Source organism: Oenanthe melanoleuca, chromosome 15 (genome assembly GCF_029582105.1).
Source record: "Oenanthe melanoleuca isolate GR-GAL-2019-014 chromosome 15, OMel1.0, whole genome shotgun sequence".
Classification (NCBI taxonomy): domain Eukaryota; kingdom Metazoa; phylum Chordata; class Aves; order Passeriformes; family Muscicapidae; genus Oenanthe; species Oenanthe melanoleuca.
This window is the reverse complement of record NC_079349.1, coordinates 5,151,144-5,166,828: the sequence shown is the minus strand read 5'-3', so window position 1 is coordinate 5,166,828 and position 15,685 is coordinate 5,151,144. Positions and strand designations below refer to the sequence as shown.

General features: G+C 41.4%; 1 protein-coding gene across 5 annotated transcripts; it reads left to right on the top strand.

Annotated features, from left to right (window-relative positions):
• Positions 1–327: 327 nt before the first annotated feature.
• On the top strand, positions 328–13,709 carry CHEK2 (checkpoint kinase 2). 5 transcript variants are annotated; one of them, XM_056504544.1, is made up of 15 exons: positions 328–814; positions 2,146–2,400; positions 2,895–3,019; positions 3,282–3,429; positions 4,158–4,248; positions 5,223–5,331; positions 6,376–6,429; positions 6,962–7,023; positions 7,458–7,557; positions 8,016–8,102; positions 8,813–8,976; positions 9,192–9,307; positions 10,607–10,692; positions 12,820–12,900; positions 13,485–13,709. In XM_056504544.1, the coding sequence occupies exons 1-15, from the start codon at positions 355–357 to the stop codon at positions 13,575–13,577; spliced, it is 2,031 nt and encodes a 676-aa protein (XP_056360519.1). In that variant the 5' UTR covers positions 328–354; the 3' UTR covers positions 13,578–13,709. The 5 variants fall into 5 exon arrangements, with proteins under 5 accessions (XP_056360519.1, XP_056360520.1, XP_056360521.1 ...); XM_056504546.1 differs by having other exon boundaries at positions 733–1,158; XM_056504547.1 differs by having other exon boundaries at positions 733–1,158; positions 1,782–2,400.
• The last annotated feature ends 1,976 nt before the right edge of the window (positions 13,710–15,685 follow it).

Genomic DNA, 15,685 nt, shown 5'->3' with positions numbered 1-15,685 from the left:
ACTTTGTTACATGCGGGACAGCAGCGTCCCACACCAGTCCGTGTGTGAAACGGAGAAGGCTCTGTGGAGCCGGGAACCGTGTCACTGCACTCAGCTAAGGCATGACGAACCGCAGCGACCTCATCGTCCACATCCACCGCAAATCCACGGCACAGCCTCTTCTGAGCACCGAAACACAAAGACAGCGAATCCCCTCACTCCCCGAGCGGGAGAGAGGTGGGGACTCGACACTGCGACCCCGCCACGCAGCCGAATGCTAAAGGCGAGATCCTCCGGCGGCCACCGAGCCCCTCCCGGCCCGGCTCCCCCGCCCGGCCCGGCGCTCACCGGCGGCCTCCGGCCGAAGCGGTCGGGATGAACGGCGCGCTGCAGGCTCCGGAACCGCCGCTGCAGCTGCCGCTCGTCGATGCGGAAGGAGCGCTCACTGCAGGACACAGGGCGGGTGAGACCCGCGGCCGGCCGGGCCCGCGGCCGCCCCGCCCACACTCACCAGTCCATCAGGCGGAAGAGGTCAGGCCGCGGTGCCGGCGGCTGCAGAGCCTGGCAGCCGGGGCAGAAGCGCGGCGACCCATCGCTGCCGGGCAGCGCAGCGCCGCAGCTCCAGCACGGCGGCCCCGGGGCGTGGCCCAGCACGGCGGCCCCGCGGAGCGCCCGGCGCGCCCACCCGAGCTGCGCCCGCAGCGCCGCCTGCATGGCGCTCCGCTCCCGGCGGGCCCCGCGCGGCCCGCGCGCTCATTGGCCGCGCTCGGGGCGCGCGCGTGGCGCGCACGGCGGCCCCGGCCCGACGGCGTGAGCCCCGCGAGCCCCGCCAGCCGTGAGTTCGGGTCCCGCTCCGGCCCTGCCGCTCCCTTCCCAGTCCTGCCCTGCTCTCCTCTGCCGCTCCGGGACAGGCTGTTCCCCGCTGCTTATCCCGGCACGGGGCCGCAGCGCTCAGTGGGGACGGCGGGGCCGCTGGTGCCGGTGCCGGTCCGGGGCAGCAGCGCTCTGTCGGGCCGCGCCGGGAGCTCGCTAAACGGGAGCCCGGCAGTGCCGCCCTGAGGCTCCGCACCGTGCGAGGCGGCCGCTGCTGGCCCGGCCCCGCCGTCTGAGCCTTCCGAGGGAGGTTTAGGTTGGATGCGAGGGAAAGTTCCTCTACGGAAAGGGCTGCCCAGGTCAGAGGTGAGGTCACCATCCCTAGAGGGCTTCCCCAGCCCTGGCTGTAGAACCAGGGGACGGGGCCAGCGGTAGCATCGGCAGGGCCGCGGAAGCGGCTGGACTCGATGGCCTCTGGCTTTTCCTGCCCAGACGGTTCCGTGATTCCGCTCTGTGTGCGGGCGGAGATCGGGCCTCGCCTGTGACTGACTGTAAACCCCCGTATAAACGGGACGTGGGGGGAACGCGGGAGCTGTTGTGGCTTTATGAATGTCGTAATGAAATGTAGCAAACCGATGGGGAGAAGTTACATCAAACGGTGTGGCAGCCAGCTGAAACCCCGATGTACAGGTGGCGAGGCTGGAAGGCTCGGGGACGTTCCGTGAGCCCTGGTGTGTTGGAGGAGCTGCCTGTAGGGCGGGCTGGCTGCTGCAGCACTGCAATGGAGAAAGAGGCACCACAGGCTATGGATTTCCGCCTGTAGCGGGGCAGGGACGTGCTGTTTCTTGCCACTGCCTGTGCCAACAGCTGCCGCGGCTGTGGTGTCTGAATCTGGCAGGGTTTTGTACAGTGATTGTGTACAGGCGCGATAAATCTATGGGACGCTTTCAGAAGAACTTATGTCGTTTTATAGTTGTTGCTCCTTTCAGTTTTTCTCTGTGTGTCGGGGGCCAGCCGTGGTCCCCTGCTCCGTGCGGGGATGCTCTGTCGGAGCACAGCCCGTGCCTGTGTGACCCAATGTGAGCGCTGAAGTCCCCGGTAGCCATCGGGCAATGAGGGGTAGTTCTGCTTCAGAACCAGCAGAGGCCGCTCTGCGTTGTCTTTCAAAAGGAAAACCATCCTGCTTTGCAAAATTCCTGGGAATTTATGTATAACCCAGACATGCACGCTTTGGTTGGAAGTTTTGCTTCCTTGAGCCTGCGAATGGACTTGGACATTAATAGTACAGTGCGTGTTTGCCAGTTTTATTTTGCTGTAGTAATTGCATTTTTTTTTTCAACATTCTCTTTGAAGCCAACATGTCTCGAGAGACTGGAAGTGAAACACAGCAGTCACAGAGTGCCCAGCAGTCACAGAGTGGTACCAGTTCCTCTTCCAGTGGGTCACAGAGCACTAGTCAGTCCTCCTTAAGTTCTGGGACTCTCAGTTCCTTGGACACTGTTCCCACTCAGGAGCTTCCGTCCATCCCTGAGGACCAGGAATCTGAAGAGCTGGTTCCTCAGCCTTGGGGTCGTCTCTTTGCACTTGGAAAAGGTTTCGTCAATTGTGGTATGTGCATATTGTAATAAATCTCTTGGTTTCTTTGGAGGATCTCAGAAAAGTTCTGAGCAGCTTGCTGAGGAGCAGTCACTTTTCATTTTCAAATTAGGTACAAGCAAATTTAGGTATGCAACTTCCTGCTATAATGTTTTATTTCATACTACATCCCAGTGTGTACACTGAGTACTTGGATACAGAAATTCTGGGACATTCATGTTCTTTGTTACATGCTTCATTTAAAAAAATAATTTATTTTATTTAGTTATATGTCTCTATATTGCTGAAGGTGAACTGAAAAATACCACTGCTAAAGAGGGTAAAATTATTAAAGGATTTGACAAGGTGTGGTGCTTTGTATGAGTTAAGACAAACTTAATTCTATGGGAAGAACCTTGTCTCTGTTATCCTATTCATTACCATTTGGTGTCATTCTGTGGTGCCATAGTTATTAACTTCCTGCAACATTGGCTTCTCTCTCTGCTGTACCTTCCCATCTTCTGCAGACTGTGTGAATGAGGAATATTGGTTTGGGAGAGACAAAAGCTGTGATTACAGTTTTTCTAAGCTGGGATTGTCTGAGACTGGCTTCTACCAAAACTACAGCAAGAAGCACTTCCGAATTTTCAGGGTAAGTGCTAAAAACATTAACTCTGTCTATTTTGGCATAATTCAAAAAGAGAATTTGAGGCAGAGATCCTAAAAAAATCAAAATATCTTCAGGGTTGACTTCTTTGACAAACTCTTGGCAATGCTCCATTCACCTGGTTTATGAAATAACCTCACGGTCTCATTTCTTGAGTCAACAATAGTAAATTTCTAGTGTATCATGTCTTTATTGTAAAGTCACTTGCTCTTTACTGTCTTCTTCCCTATTTTTTTTTCTCTTTGAGGAAATGGGTCCAAAAAATTCCTTTGTTGCCTACATTGAAGACCACAGTGCAAATGGGACATTTGTTAATAGAGAGCTCGTTGGAAAAGGGAAGAGGCTGCCACTGACACACAACTCTGAAATCGCATTGTCTATACAGACCAATAAGGGTAAAATGTGCTTTAACTTAAGTAGATTTTTCATGTATTGACCAAGAGGCTGTTTCTGCATTGATTTGAGTATGTTTCTTGGGAGCTGAGCTGCTTCATGAGCACATCTCATTAATAGGTGTTTTAGTACTCACATAAAAATTATCCATATCCCTGTCAACCCTAGGAAAAAAACTGAAAAATAAAACTTAAAAAAATCTGCATTAGGTAGCACCTTACTAGGGTATAAACTTTTATAGTTGTTTTCCTGTTTTTGAAACACTTTTGGGCTTCAGTAGCTGTGCATATGATGGTGGGAACAGGGGAAACAGACTATTCAAGAAAAATTGAAAAAAAAAACCTCACTTACCTAGCCAGATGCTTCATAATAAATAGAAAATCCTCTTAAAAAAAAACAGGGCTGGGCTTTTGTTTCTTTGTCTTTGATTTTCCACTAAGATGCTGTCTTCTTGATTATTACTTCTTTGCTGGGACATTAAAATTTTTGCTCCTTTTGTCCTTAAATGTAATTAATTAGTTAAACACTGTTGTGAATTTAATCCCAAAATGTAATTTTTCAACATGATCACTTTACTAACCCATAGCTGATATAATTTATAGCATATATTTAGTTTTTCCTCTAGCAGGCAGTATTTTCTTTTTGTTGACTATAAAAGCTCATGAAACATAGATGTTTGCTATAATAAAATTTTTTGTAATAGGAAAATGATCTCCACTTGTCTTCCCAGTGTTTGTATTTTCTGATCTTATGGTGGATGATCAGATGATGTTTCCCAAAGAATTCAGAGAGAAATACATCATGTCAAAGACTTTGGGAAGGTAAGCATCCTTCTTCCCTCAGTAATAAGGGTTAACTTCATTATCAGTATCTTGTGCTGGAATTATTACCATTATTAACTAAACTGCTGTTTTAAAAGAAAAAAGGAAAAAAAAAAAAGAATGATAACATGTGAAGAAACATGTTCTTTACAACACCTTAAACAGGAATTTTGGCTTTGTCTCTAATTGGTTTGGGGTTTGTAACCTACCACCAAGTGCAAAAACCAGGTTGTGTTTTGGTTGGGTTCTTTTTTTGTTTTTTTTTCTGTAGAAGAGAATGAAGCCTGTAAGTTCATAATGAGTTTTTAAAGTTTGTGTATTAATTTATTCAGTTATTGGAAGTAGAAGGAAGAGCTTTATGTCAGAATACAGCTTCCTACAATATCACTATTGGGCTTTCAGACAAAAAGGAAAAGAACTGTCCAGAAAAAAGGAGAGAAACTATTTTTAATGGGGGCTGTTTTTTTTCTCTTTGGAAACAGTTGGTCAGTGAAGAATTTGGAGGTGAATAATGAAGTAGAAACAAATCTGAGTGGAAAACAGAAGAATTTATTTCTGTAATGTAACTTATTTAGTAAAAATACAAGTATTGTCATATTTGTTCCTCAGATTTGTGCAGTTCAGTGTTGAGAGAACATTAAATTCTCTTCTCCTAAATGCCTCTGCATGAAGGAAATGCTGACAGAGCTTGTCCTTCCTATCTGCCAGTACTTTTGGTACAAATAGAGTAGCTGCTCTGCATATTGACTCCTGCAGTTTTCAGTGAATGGCCCTTGACAACACTTGCTATTTAAATACACTTTCTAACCCTTGAATGTTTCCTGAGAAGTCCTGTAGACTTTACCTGCTGAATACTTCCTCAGAACAGGCAGTGTGCCTTATTCAGCAAGTTAGAAAGCAGCCAGCTCCAAATTATGCTTTTATTTGCCTGCACTTGTTTTTTGATTTTTGACAGAGCTGTGCTCTTGTTTTAGTGGTGCCTGTGGAGAAGTCAAACTGGCATTTGAGAAGAGCACCTGTAACAAAGTCGCAGTGAAAATCATCAATAAAAGGAACTTTGTGGCCAGTGGCCTGACAGAGGCAGTAAGTATTTTTGTGTGTCTGTCTGTCTTGGCCACCTTGCAGTGGTCCTGGAATATCTGGTAATTTCTCTGACTCCTCAATTATCCTCAAATGAGGATTTTCTTATTTAATAAAAAGAAAATTCTGTGTTTAATTTCAAAATTCTTTTTGATCTTGTATGATGTAGAGAATTCTGTAGGGAACACTTGTTTTTATTCCTTGACCACATTCCATTCATCATTTAGGACTGTGAATGGGATCTATACAAGGGGTGGTGTGGAGTCCTGTAGGATTTGGTTTTTATGTCCTAAAATGCATCAGATAGACACATCATAACCAGCAGTCTTGACCAAAAATGTACCAACTAAGCTAATTTTGTTGAATGCTCCTTCATAATGCATTTTAAGAGAATTGTATGAAACCTTTTGGGAAGGGCTTTTCATGTGTCTAATGGCAGAAGCCAGAATTTGGAGAAGAACAAAAACAACTGGCTCAAGATGCTGTTGTGAACTTTAATTACTGATATATGCCATTCTACAAAACAGACACAGGAGTATATCTGGAATGTTGTGTATGGGTTGTGTATTGCAAGATGATTGATTTGGATTGGAAGAAGAGCAAAAAAATCCTGCTGAGTTGATTTCATTAGTTGAGCCTAAGCCACAGATTATAGAATCTGTTTATGTTATCTTGCAAAATAGGAGAGAGTAACATGTAATTTTAGATTGGACCATTTGCAAATCATCTGGGAGAGAGAAAAGCTGTTTAAATACAATACAAGTATATAAGCAAAATTGTTTTTTTAAATTTGGAAATTAGTTGGGGATTTCCAACCTGCAGTGAAATTACATATTTGGAGCAATATCTTGCTCCAGATAGTGACAGCACTCTCTTTATTTAATTCACTGAAGGCAACTGATCATTTTATGGAAAAAAATTGTATGTTATGGTCACTTACAGTAGCAAAAGGCATGACATGATGTCTTTTCTGGTCTCTTATTTCTCATATGTCTTATTCCAGAACAGCTCTGTCTTACCCAATATGGTATTTGATTCTTTTAATAGAACCCAGCTTTAAATATCAATACAGAAATTGAAATTTTGAAGAAAATAGATCATGTGAGTGTTACTGGACATTTTTATTATTTTATGCTTCCTCCTGTATATACTTGTTTAGTTTACTGACCTTAGTGTAGTAGTGAAAGAGCAATTTTATGACTTTAGAAATCTGTTAAAGAAGGTATATAATTTTCCTTGTAAATTATTGAATGGGATTTTATATCCTAGCAGATTTGAGATTTTAAAGCTTTGGTTTACTGATATGTAAATTTGAGAGGAAACATCACAGGAGAAGTTTTAACCTAAGCCACTGTTGCAGAAATTTTTCTTTGATGCAAGTTTTTGCAAATGCTGTGAAATAACTAAATATAAAGAGTAGTTTTTACTGGCAATTTCTTGAATTTTTATTCCCTCTTTCCTCTGCATGTAAAATAGATAAAATGTTGAGGGTGTGGTCTGGGGTGCTCACAAGTCACTTGTGTTAAGTGTTAGTTTAAGTAACCTGGTTTGAAATACTGAAATAAAAGCTTTAAGATTAATTTTTACAAACTATTCTATTTTGTGTCTCTGTTTGTGTTCCCTTTTCTTTTAGCCTTGTTTAATCAAGATTAAAAATTTCTTTGAAGCAGAGGATTACTACATTGTTTTGGAACTGTAAGTAACCTGTTTGAAAGTAAATGCATACAGTGAAATGTTTTTTTTCATAGCCACAACGAACTTCCTTTTGCTGGCCTCCACTGTTCTCTGAAACCTTTGTAAGATTAGGAACCAGGATAACCAGGAGAAATCATCCTTTTATGCCTGGATGTTGTTTGCTCTGCTGCTGTGGTGGATTGCTGCTATTTTTTTCTGATTTATGAGCTTGTAAGAGGGGGCTGATCAAAAATCATGTAACAACTCCCAGTGAAGACTCAAGAGATTGACCTTAACTCAGCCATGAGTGCTGTGTTTTAAGATGTTGCTCACTCATTTTCAGAAATATAATCTTTCTCTATAGCTAGAATAGCCAAATGTTTTGGTTTTAGTCTTGTCTAATGAGATGACTCTTGGAAGTTATATGTTGGCTTGTTAACCTGCATTTGTTTTAGGATGGAAGGAGGAGAATTGTATGACAGAGTGTCAAGGCCAATCAAGATGAAAGAAGATGTCTGCAAGTTGTACTTTTATCAGATGCTGCTGGCAGTAAAGGTACATAATTGTGAATTCTACAAAAAGAAGTCAATAAGATGATGTTTTCTGTCACTTGTCATTGCTGAAACCCATGCAAGCAATCAGCACACAGTTCTTAACAAGTTGGTTTAACGAGAGAGAGACAGAAAAGCTGAATTCCTACAGAGGTGACACAGAACATGGGTCTGCACACTGCACTGAGATTTGACATTTGAAGCATGATGCTTTCTAAGGTGGTTTTTTGTTTCTTTGTGATGGTGTTTTGGTGTGGGTTTTTTTGGTTTGTTCTACTTTGTTTTGTTTTAATTTTGTTTTTTTAAGGGAGAGTCACATGTTGGGGAGCTTTAAATATATGCCTGCCTCTTACACAGCCATTTCAGTTATCCTGCTGTTGCCATGAGAAAAAATGGAAAGCTTACATTTTAAAACAAGTTAATAGTCTGTTTTTCCTTAATTTCCCATCTGTGTGTATTTAGTATCTTCATGACAATGGAATTATACACCGAGATCTAAAGCCAGAAAATGTACTACTTTCATCTTCTGAAGAGATATGTCTTGTAAAGGTAAGGAAACTTGCATTTTTTGTTAATGGAGAGATTTGGGAGTGTTCCTTCACATTCTTCTTTTCATTAAGCATAGCTGGAAAGATACTATGGAATTAGTCATACAAACCATGAAGTAACTTAAAACACAGACTTTTTTCCATAATTGTAATTTCACTTCTATGGATATTTCAACCCATACACTGCATATGTAATTTCAAATGTCAATTTCCCCCCACCTCCAATAAAATCTAAATTCTTGAATTGCAGACAGCATTCCCACAAATGTTGAGGCTGTATGGTGACAGGGGTTTTTTTCTTGTTTTGATCTTTTTTGGCGGGGGGAGGAATTAGGGTTGTGGATTTTCTTTTGTATTGTTGTTTTTTTTTCCTCCAGAGAAAGCATTGAATATATTTGCATGCTAAAATGCTTATTTTTCACATAAACTCTTCTAGTAGGCTACAATACCTTTATTTTGTGGTTGTCTATTTATATCCAATTCTTAGAGTACTTTTTGCTAGTGTAGAATGTGATCCTTTGTCACATTTCTCCCTTTTGCTCCTCTCCCATTCTCATTTAATAATGTTTGGGGTGACTTCTGTTCATAGTCATGTACTGGAACTGGCTTGGAAGGAAGAAACTTAGTGCTACCTCCTGATGTATGTCTACAATATGTGTTCTAGTACAGTCCATCCTAATGTAATGTGGTGTTACCATTTTTAAATACAAGATTACAGATTTTGGACAATCCAAGATTCTTGGAGAAGCTTCTCTTATGAAAACATTATGTGGTACTCCCATGTATCTTGCTCCTGAGGTTCTAAATTCACTTGGGACTGCTGGATACAGCCGAGCTGTGGACTGCTGGAGTTTAGGAGTTATTCTTTTTGTATGGTAAGATATTGTGTAGATGTACCTTCACTGGGCAGTCTTTGACATACATAGCTTGAGACTTGGCAACTTCAGTGTCTATATGAGGAAGTGAAAGTGAGTTTAAAACTCTACACATATAAAAACACTATGATAGCAGATGCTTTAAAATGTGTAATGTCAATGCTTCATTTGCTGTGACAAATTCTGTGTTAATTAACTTGTTTTCTTTCATACAGCTTGTGTGGATATCCACCATTCAATGAGCAAAATACTCAACTCTCTCTGAAAGACCAAATCACTCAAGGCAAATACACGTTCATTCCAAAAGAATGGAAGCATGTGTCAGACATGGGTATGACTCCAGCACAGTGGGTAGTAAAATACCTACCTCTTTTCTTGTAGTTTTGTTTTCCTTCATCTTCCTTTCAGCTGCATGGCACATTGTGTGTTAGTATGTTTAGTTTTTAAACTGATATATTAAAAGTTTTAAAGTTCATAGTTAAAGCATTAGAAAGAGCACATACTTTATTATTGAAGAGATTTCTTAGTAGCATTTAGCATAATTACCACACAAGTGTAGAATTTGTGGGCACATCTATTTCTCCTCTTTTCACTTTTTCTTCTGACTTTATCAAGCTGGTCTACAGACTTTGCTAAAGACTCTTCAAGTGTTGTACCAAAAATACCAGGAATTTAAGGAATAAGAGTTAGAATTCCAAAAACAAAGGTTCCAAGAGAGTCCTTTCATGGAGCTAGTCTTTGAGCTGAAAGTGTCAGTCACATTTGAGGAATCATCTATTATGTTTGCTCCACTGTAAGTGAAACAGAGTTTTTGCATAGCAAACTAAAATGATAATTACTGTCTGTGTGCTTTTAGTTTTTCAAGAATTTTATATGCACAAAATAATTGTAGCATTTACCTTGGACACTTCTTTGTGTCTGCAGAGGAGTTTCTAATAAATGATGTAGCCATCCTTTGTCTAATAAACTTATCAAATATAACTTCTTCCTTAATAGTTTGAAGCTTATTCAATAGTAAGTCAGACAGTAATGAAAATGTACAATCTTAACATAATTTCTATAGTTCTACTAATATGTATTCAGAATAATCTGATAAAATGGAAAGTAAATCTTGCTGAAATTCCTTTATGAGAGACTTGAAGTAATAAAATAAAAAAAAAAAAAGCCATATTTTTCACTGTGTCTACTAAGCAGTTTCCTAAGAAGATGAAAGTTTGAGAATATGTTGAGCATACATGTGTATGTTCTCTTCTTTCCCACCTTCCCATATGGATAATCTGCTTTCCAAGACACTGTAAACCAGGATAAATTAAGCTGTCTTTGCTTTTCCACAGTGATACTGAAACTTTTAAGGAAGTGCTGAGCCTCCTGTGCATGCTCAGGACACAAATTGTGTACATGCTAAATATATCTCTGGTTAATTCAGGTATACTGACAAGTGTTGAAGGAAAGGTGGTTGCAGTCTGCAGCCCTTCCCATGCCTAGAAAAAGAAGTGATCTGTCCAGCCTGCACTTTTGTGCATTGTTCTGAAGGGGTGTAAGGCAGATTGTCACATGTAGTTTTGGTGTAGGCATGTTTCAGGTAATGAATGTATTGATCATTTGCCAACAGCTCATTTTATTGTCTTAGCTCTGGATCTGGTGAAGAAACTGCTAGTAGTGGACCCAAGCAAACGTCTTACCACAGAGGAAGCCTTAGAGCATCCTTGGCTTCAGGTAGGAATTGAGTTTTACTGAAAGCTGAGTTGTTTGGGGGATAATTTGTTGATGTCTTGTGTTTTCAAAGATTTAGTCCCTGTAGAGTAGTCTCCTGAATACCTTCTTTCAATACAATAAGCAGCTTCTGCATAATTTCTGAGACACTTCTTCCCAAAACTCTTTCACTTGGGGGGATCAAGATGTTTTTTAGAGCCAAGTCTGGCTGTGGTTCTGGTAGGATGGACCTCTCCTTCTGAGCATTGTAACAGAGCCCCATTTCCTCAGATGTTTGTGTGAACAGGCAGTGCAGAGTTTGTTTTTGGCAAGCATCCAATATTACTTGGTTTTTACTCTGCTGTGTAGGAATAAGTGTCCCTGGTTTGGGAACCCTCTGAGTAGGAAGTGATGGTTTCCCTGCCTCCTGTTCCAGTCTAATTAGATTTGAAAAGAATAGTCTTAGGTGGTTTTTTCTTAATTTTGGCAGAGGTGCCCACTGGACCTATGAGCTTTCTTGAATCTTTTTGCTTGAGGAGGCTGAAAAATGTCACCCAGCCTACATCTGAGCCATGCAACAGGTTCTGTTTATCCACACCAAGCACAATACTGTTCCTGTTCCTCCACTGGGAATGGGAGAATTTCAGATGATTTGGTAAAGAACATAAGAAACAGGGGAAGCAAGGGAGTATCCCTCAGTGCTCAACAGCTGATAGTGTTCTGAGAGAAAAAACATGTGTGGATTACTCTTTTTAAAGTGATTAACTTGTTTTGATTATGCTCCTGGGCATCAGGAAACGTTTCCTGGCATTCATGGATTTTACTTACTGTACTTTTGTGTGTAGCATCTACAGTGAGTTAATCAGATATAGATTCTTGTATTTGAATTATAAATCTGAGCAGAAAAAGTTACACAGAAACCATGAAACACTGATTTTAAAATTGCTGGCATGCATAAGGGGAAATAGATGACTGATTTAGATGAGCTAAGAATTTAAAATATTTCAGTATATAAAGTCAAGTTGTTATTAACTTGATTATTTATTTCATGTAAAGACATCTCTTAGTGTTAAGTTTAATACTGAAGACAGGACAGAAGGTTCCAGAAAACATCACAGCCACAAATCCAGATGTCATCTAGCACTCAGCTGCTGTTCTTTGAACTGTTTCCCTTCAGGGGCTGTTATTAAGAGTGTCAGGTGTTCATAGGTGATGTAGACTGCCTGCTTGGAAGGCCAGCATCCAGCATGCTCAGTTCTAGCTATCACACACTTTGAATACCACCAAAAGAGCTCCTGGGTCCTGTTACTGTGAGTAGTGAGGAGTTACTGGCTCCTCTCTCCCTCTTGTGTTGTCTGGAAGTATCGACTTTACAAGTCAGCAGGAAAAAACACATTCTCTCTGTGACCAGCTGATGCCTGTTAGCCCTCTAGTGATTTTGGGGACACTTTTCAGGGAATTTTTTAGATAGAAGAAGTAAGCATGTTCTGCAGATTTACTTAAACTAGTAGTGGTTTCAAATTAGTGTTTTCAAAACAAGTTGTTTACTCCATTCTTTGCTTAAATCTACAACTTTAAAACTTGTTGAGCTGTGTAAACCTAAGTACTGCTCAGTGGAAATGTCTTACCTGTATTTACTTAATAAAACATTTCTTAAAGGCATATAAACAATTAATTGCTGTTTCTGCCTCTGAAATCTTCACTGAAGTCTTTTGAATGGCACAAGATTAGTTTGGTTGCATGTTAAAGCAAAAACACAGGTCTTTGTTATATAAATGGAAAAATATTTCTTATCCATCAATTCAAATGTAGCCACAATCAAATTAGGTGACATTGAAAAAGAAAAACAATTCAAAATTCTATATAAAATTAAATGGATATTCAGGTCAAAGCCTTTTTGTAACACTTAAGAATAGTTACATTTAAAAAAAAAGGAGGTACTGCAATACTCATTGCTTAGGAAAAGGACCCTCTCTACTGCCTTCAGCTAAAATCTCTCAATTAAAACAGCAGAAATCCTTAGGAGCTCAATGATCTTTATTTCTAATTGTCTGTAGCAGTGAATGTCCCATTCACTTCTCTTTGGGTTTCCAATCTTTGCTTTTCCCTTAAATATTCTATATACTACTTAAATGCTGGTTTTTTTTGCAGGATGAGGATATGAAAACTACATTTCAACAGCTGCTTGCTCAGACATGTAGCAATATGAATCCACCAGAAACATCAAAAGTGGTATGTGCAATAGATATTTGAAGATTAATATTTGATGCACAGAGTAACTAGGTTTTGAAGTAATCTTTAATAAGAAAATCAGTTAATTTTGAGACTTTAGAGAAATGTATCCTTGGGCTGTATGTGGCAGCCTGCTGGTTAGTTCTGCTTCCTGAAGAGCAGAAAGGGATTTCCATGCTTTGTCAATACTTTGTTTAAATGTATAGAAACACTTGCCTAGGCTTTAAAGGATTATTTCTATATTTAGAATAAAATTGTTGAATGTATGGGGTTTTTTAATAGATCCAAGTCACTTATGTTGAGTATTCAAGTGAAAATTCTCATGCTGGTGCAAGGTTAGGATGGTGTTGTGCTATTCATCCCCAAATGCTAATGAGCAAAATTGTGAACAGTGGCTGTTTCAAGCTGGGAGCAATGTCTTATATGAGAGCCATCAAATATAATTAGATAGATCTTTGGAGAGAAACATGGGTTAGTCATGCTGCTTTTTTGGTCACACTGTCCAACACCTCTGGAGCAAGAAGAACAGCCAGGTTGTGCCTTACCTGGTTTTCTGGAGCCATCCTTCTGTGTTTTACTTCCAGCCAACCACAACGAGAAAGCGTCTCCATGAAAATGAGGATGAATATGGCTCTGCTAAACGTGCTGTTCCTTCTACATCTCAGAAAATGAGGTGAAAAGGAAGAGAAAATCACTTTGTTAATGGAAGCTTTTTTTATGGGAAGCAGAATTTTTTATAAAGAAAAATCTTAATAATGGAATAAACTGTTGAAGATGTGTAGTTTCCAAATAAAAATAACTTTGTAAGATTGCTGTGCATGCATGAGAATCTGCACAATGACTCGTGTTCTAGTCCATCCAGCTGTCTGACTCAAGGAAAGCATCAGAAAAACTCCTGAACAAAGTCACAATTTTTTAAGCTAGCTTCATCCCCACCTACATTCTCTGTTTTTGTTTTTCCCTAGGTTAGGCATGGAAATAATGCTTAGTCTTAATAGATAAAGAAGGAATACTAAACTTGCTGAGCTTTTGCCTGAGACAGAGCATTACCTGATACAATGCTACCCACAGACTTCTGAGGACACTTAGGCTATTCAGTTCAGATGTAAAACTGATGGAGCTTGAGGTGCTCCGGGCTTCAGGTAAAGCTCCACATTAATTCTGGACTGGCAAGCTCACAGCATTGTGCACTGGGATGGGGCTGGTTGGCTTCCAAAGCAATAATTACCATCTGCATGGTGTTTTTAACATGTGTGTACTATGTTTATTTCTGAGGGGAGGGATGAGTAAAAGGAAACATCATAACAGGAGATGAAATGAAGATGTATCTCCTTCCTGTCAGTGAAGAACTAGGAATTGCAGTGAGAGAGAAAAACTTGGTTACCTGTTAGGTGAAAATTTTGAACTATGAACTCTTACTGAAGGATTATTAATTTCATTACTGACTGAAAGAACAGTTTAGTAACTATTCTTCAACATGCATCTTCTTACTCTAAGTTGACTTGTAAAGAATAAGACCTAATGCATTATGGAATAAACTCATGTCAGATAGGAATTAAGATATTCATGAGTCACATTTCCTGTATGTGCCCATTGCAGAGATCCTGTGTGTTTAGATATATTTGATATTAACCAATGTTAATGATAAAATGCTGAGTTTTGTACATTGATACCTTTCTTATTGGATTGGATGGAGAAACATCCATGGGCATCTGGATGGAAAGAATACCACTAGTTCCAGATACCCTGGGATGATAGAACAAAGGTGTGTCCTTAGGGATGTGCCTTTTTGGTGCAGATCTGTCTGCACATCTTCAGGGAGTTCTGGTGCTTACTGTAGCTCATATGAAGTAGATAGGAACACTCAGCTGCTATTTGCTACATGAAAGAATCAAAGGATACAGTGTGTTTGGGCCAGATTTGTGTCTTGGTGTACTGCAACAGCTGATACCTTTGGGCTTTGTTACCAGTTACTTCAAAGAGACTTGCATCATCACCAATGAGAAGGTGATTCCCCAGCTCCTACTTACACTGTCAATTTGCTTTTAGATAGAAATAGAAAACTTTAAATTTATTCCTCCATCTTTTTTACATCCCCCAGTTGTTAGATAATTAGTACCTGCTCTGCTTGGGTCCTTTCCCTGGGTTGTAAGACTAAGAACCTTCCAATGATGTCCTAAATTTGATCTCACTCATTTGATGGCAAACTTTGGGCTGCTGGCCACGTGTTCATCATTTGGTTGCAAAAAGCTTTCTCAAGTTTCAGCCTCATTTTTTTTCTATGGAAGAGTAAGTTTCACTATGGTGAAGTGGCATCCAATTTTCACTTAGACAAGAAATTATCACTTACTATCCACAGCACAAGAGTCTTCAGCATAATCCATTTGGGCTGTTCATGTCAAGAAGCAGGATGGGTCAGAGCAGCTGGAACACTTGGGTTAACCGTGTGGGCTCTCTGTGCCTGGCCAGTGCGGTGTCACCACTGACCAGCATCCCCACCTGCGCTCCACGCGGGCTCCGCTTACTCTCGAGCTCCGGCTGCCGCTGCCTATGGGGGACGGTCCCCCACACGTACGGCGACAGAGCGACGCTGGAGCTGCTTCCTCCGTGGGGACGGAGCTGGTCCGCGGCTCTTGCGGGACCCGCCGCGGTGCGGCCGAGCCGCTGCCCCGGGGCCGGGCCGGGGGAGCCGGGGGAGCGGGGCGGCAGCCGCAGGACGTCCGGCGCGGGCCCGGCGCCGGCGGGCGGGGGTGCCCGGGGTCCGGGCGGAGCCCAGCCCCGGGGC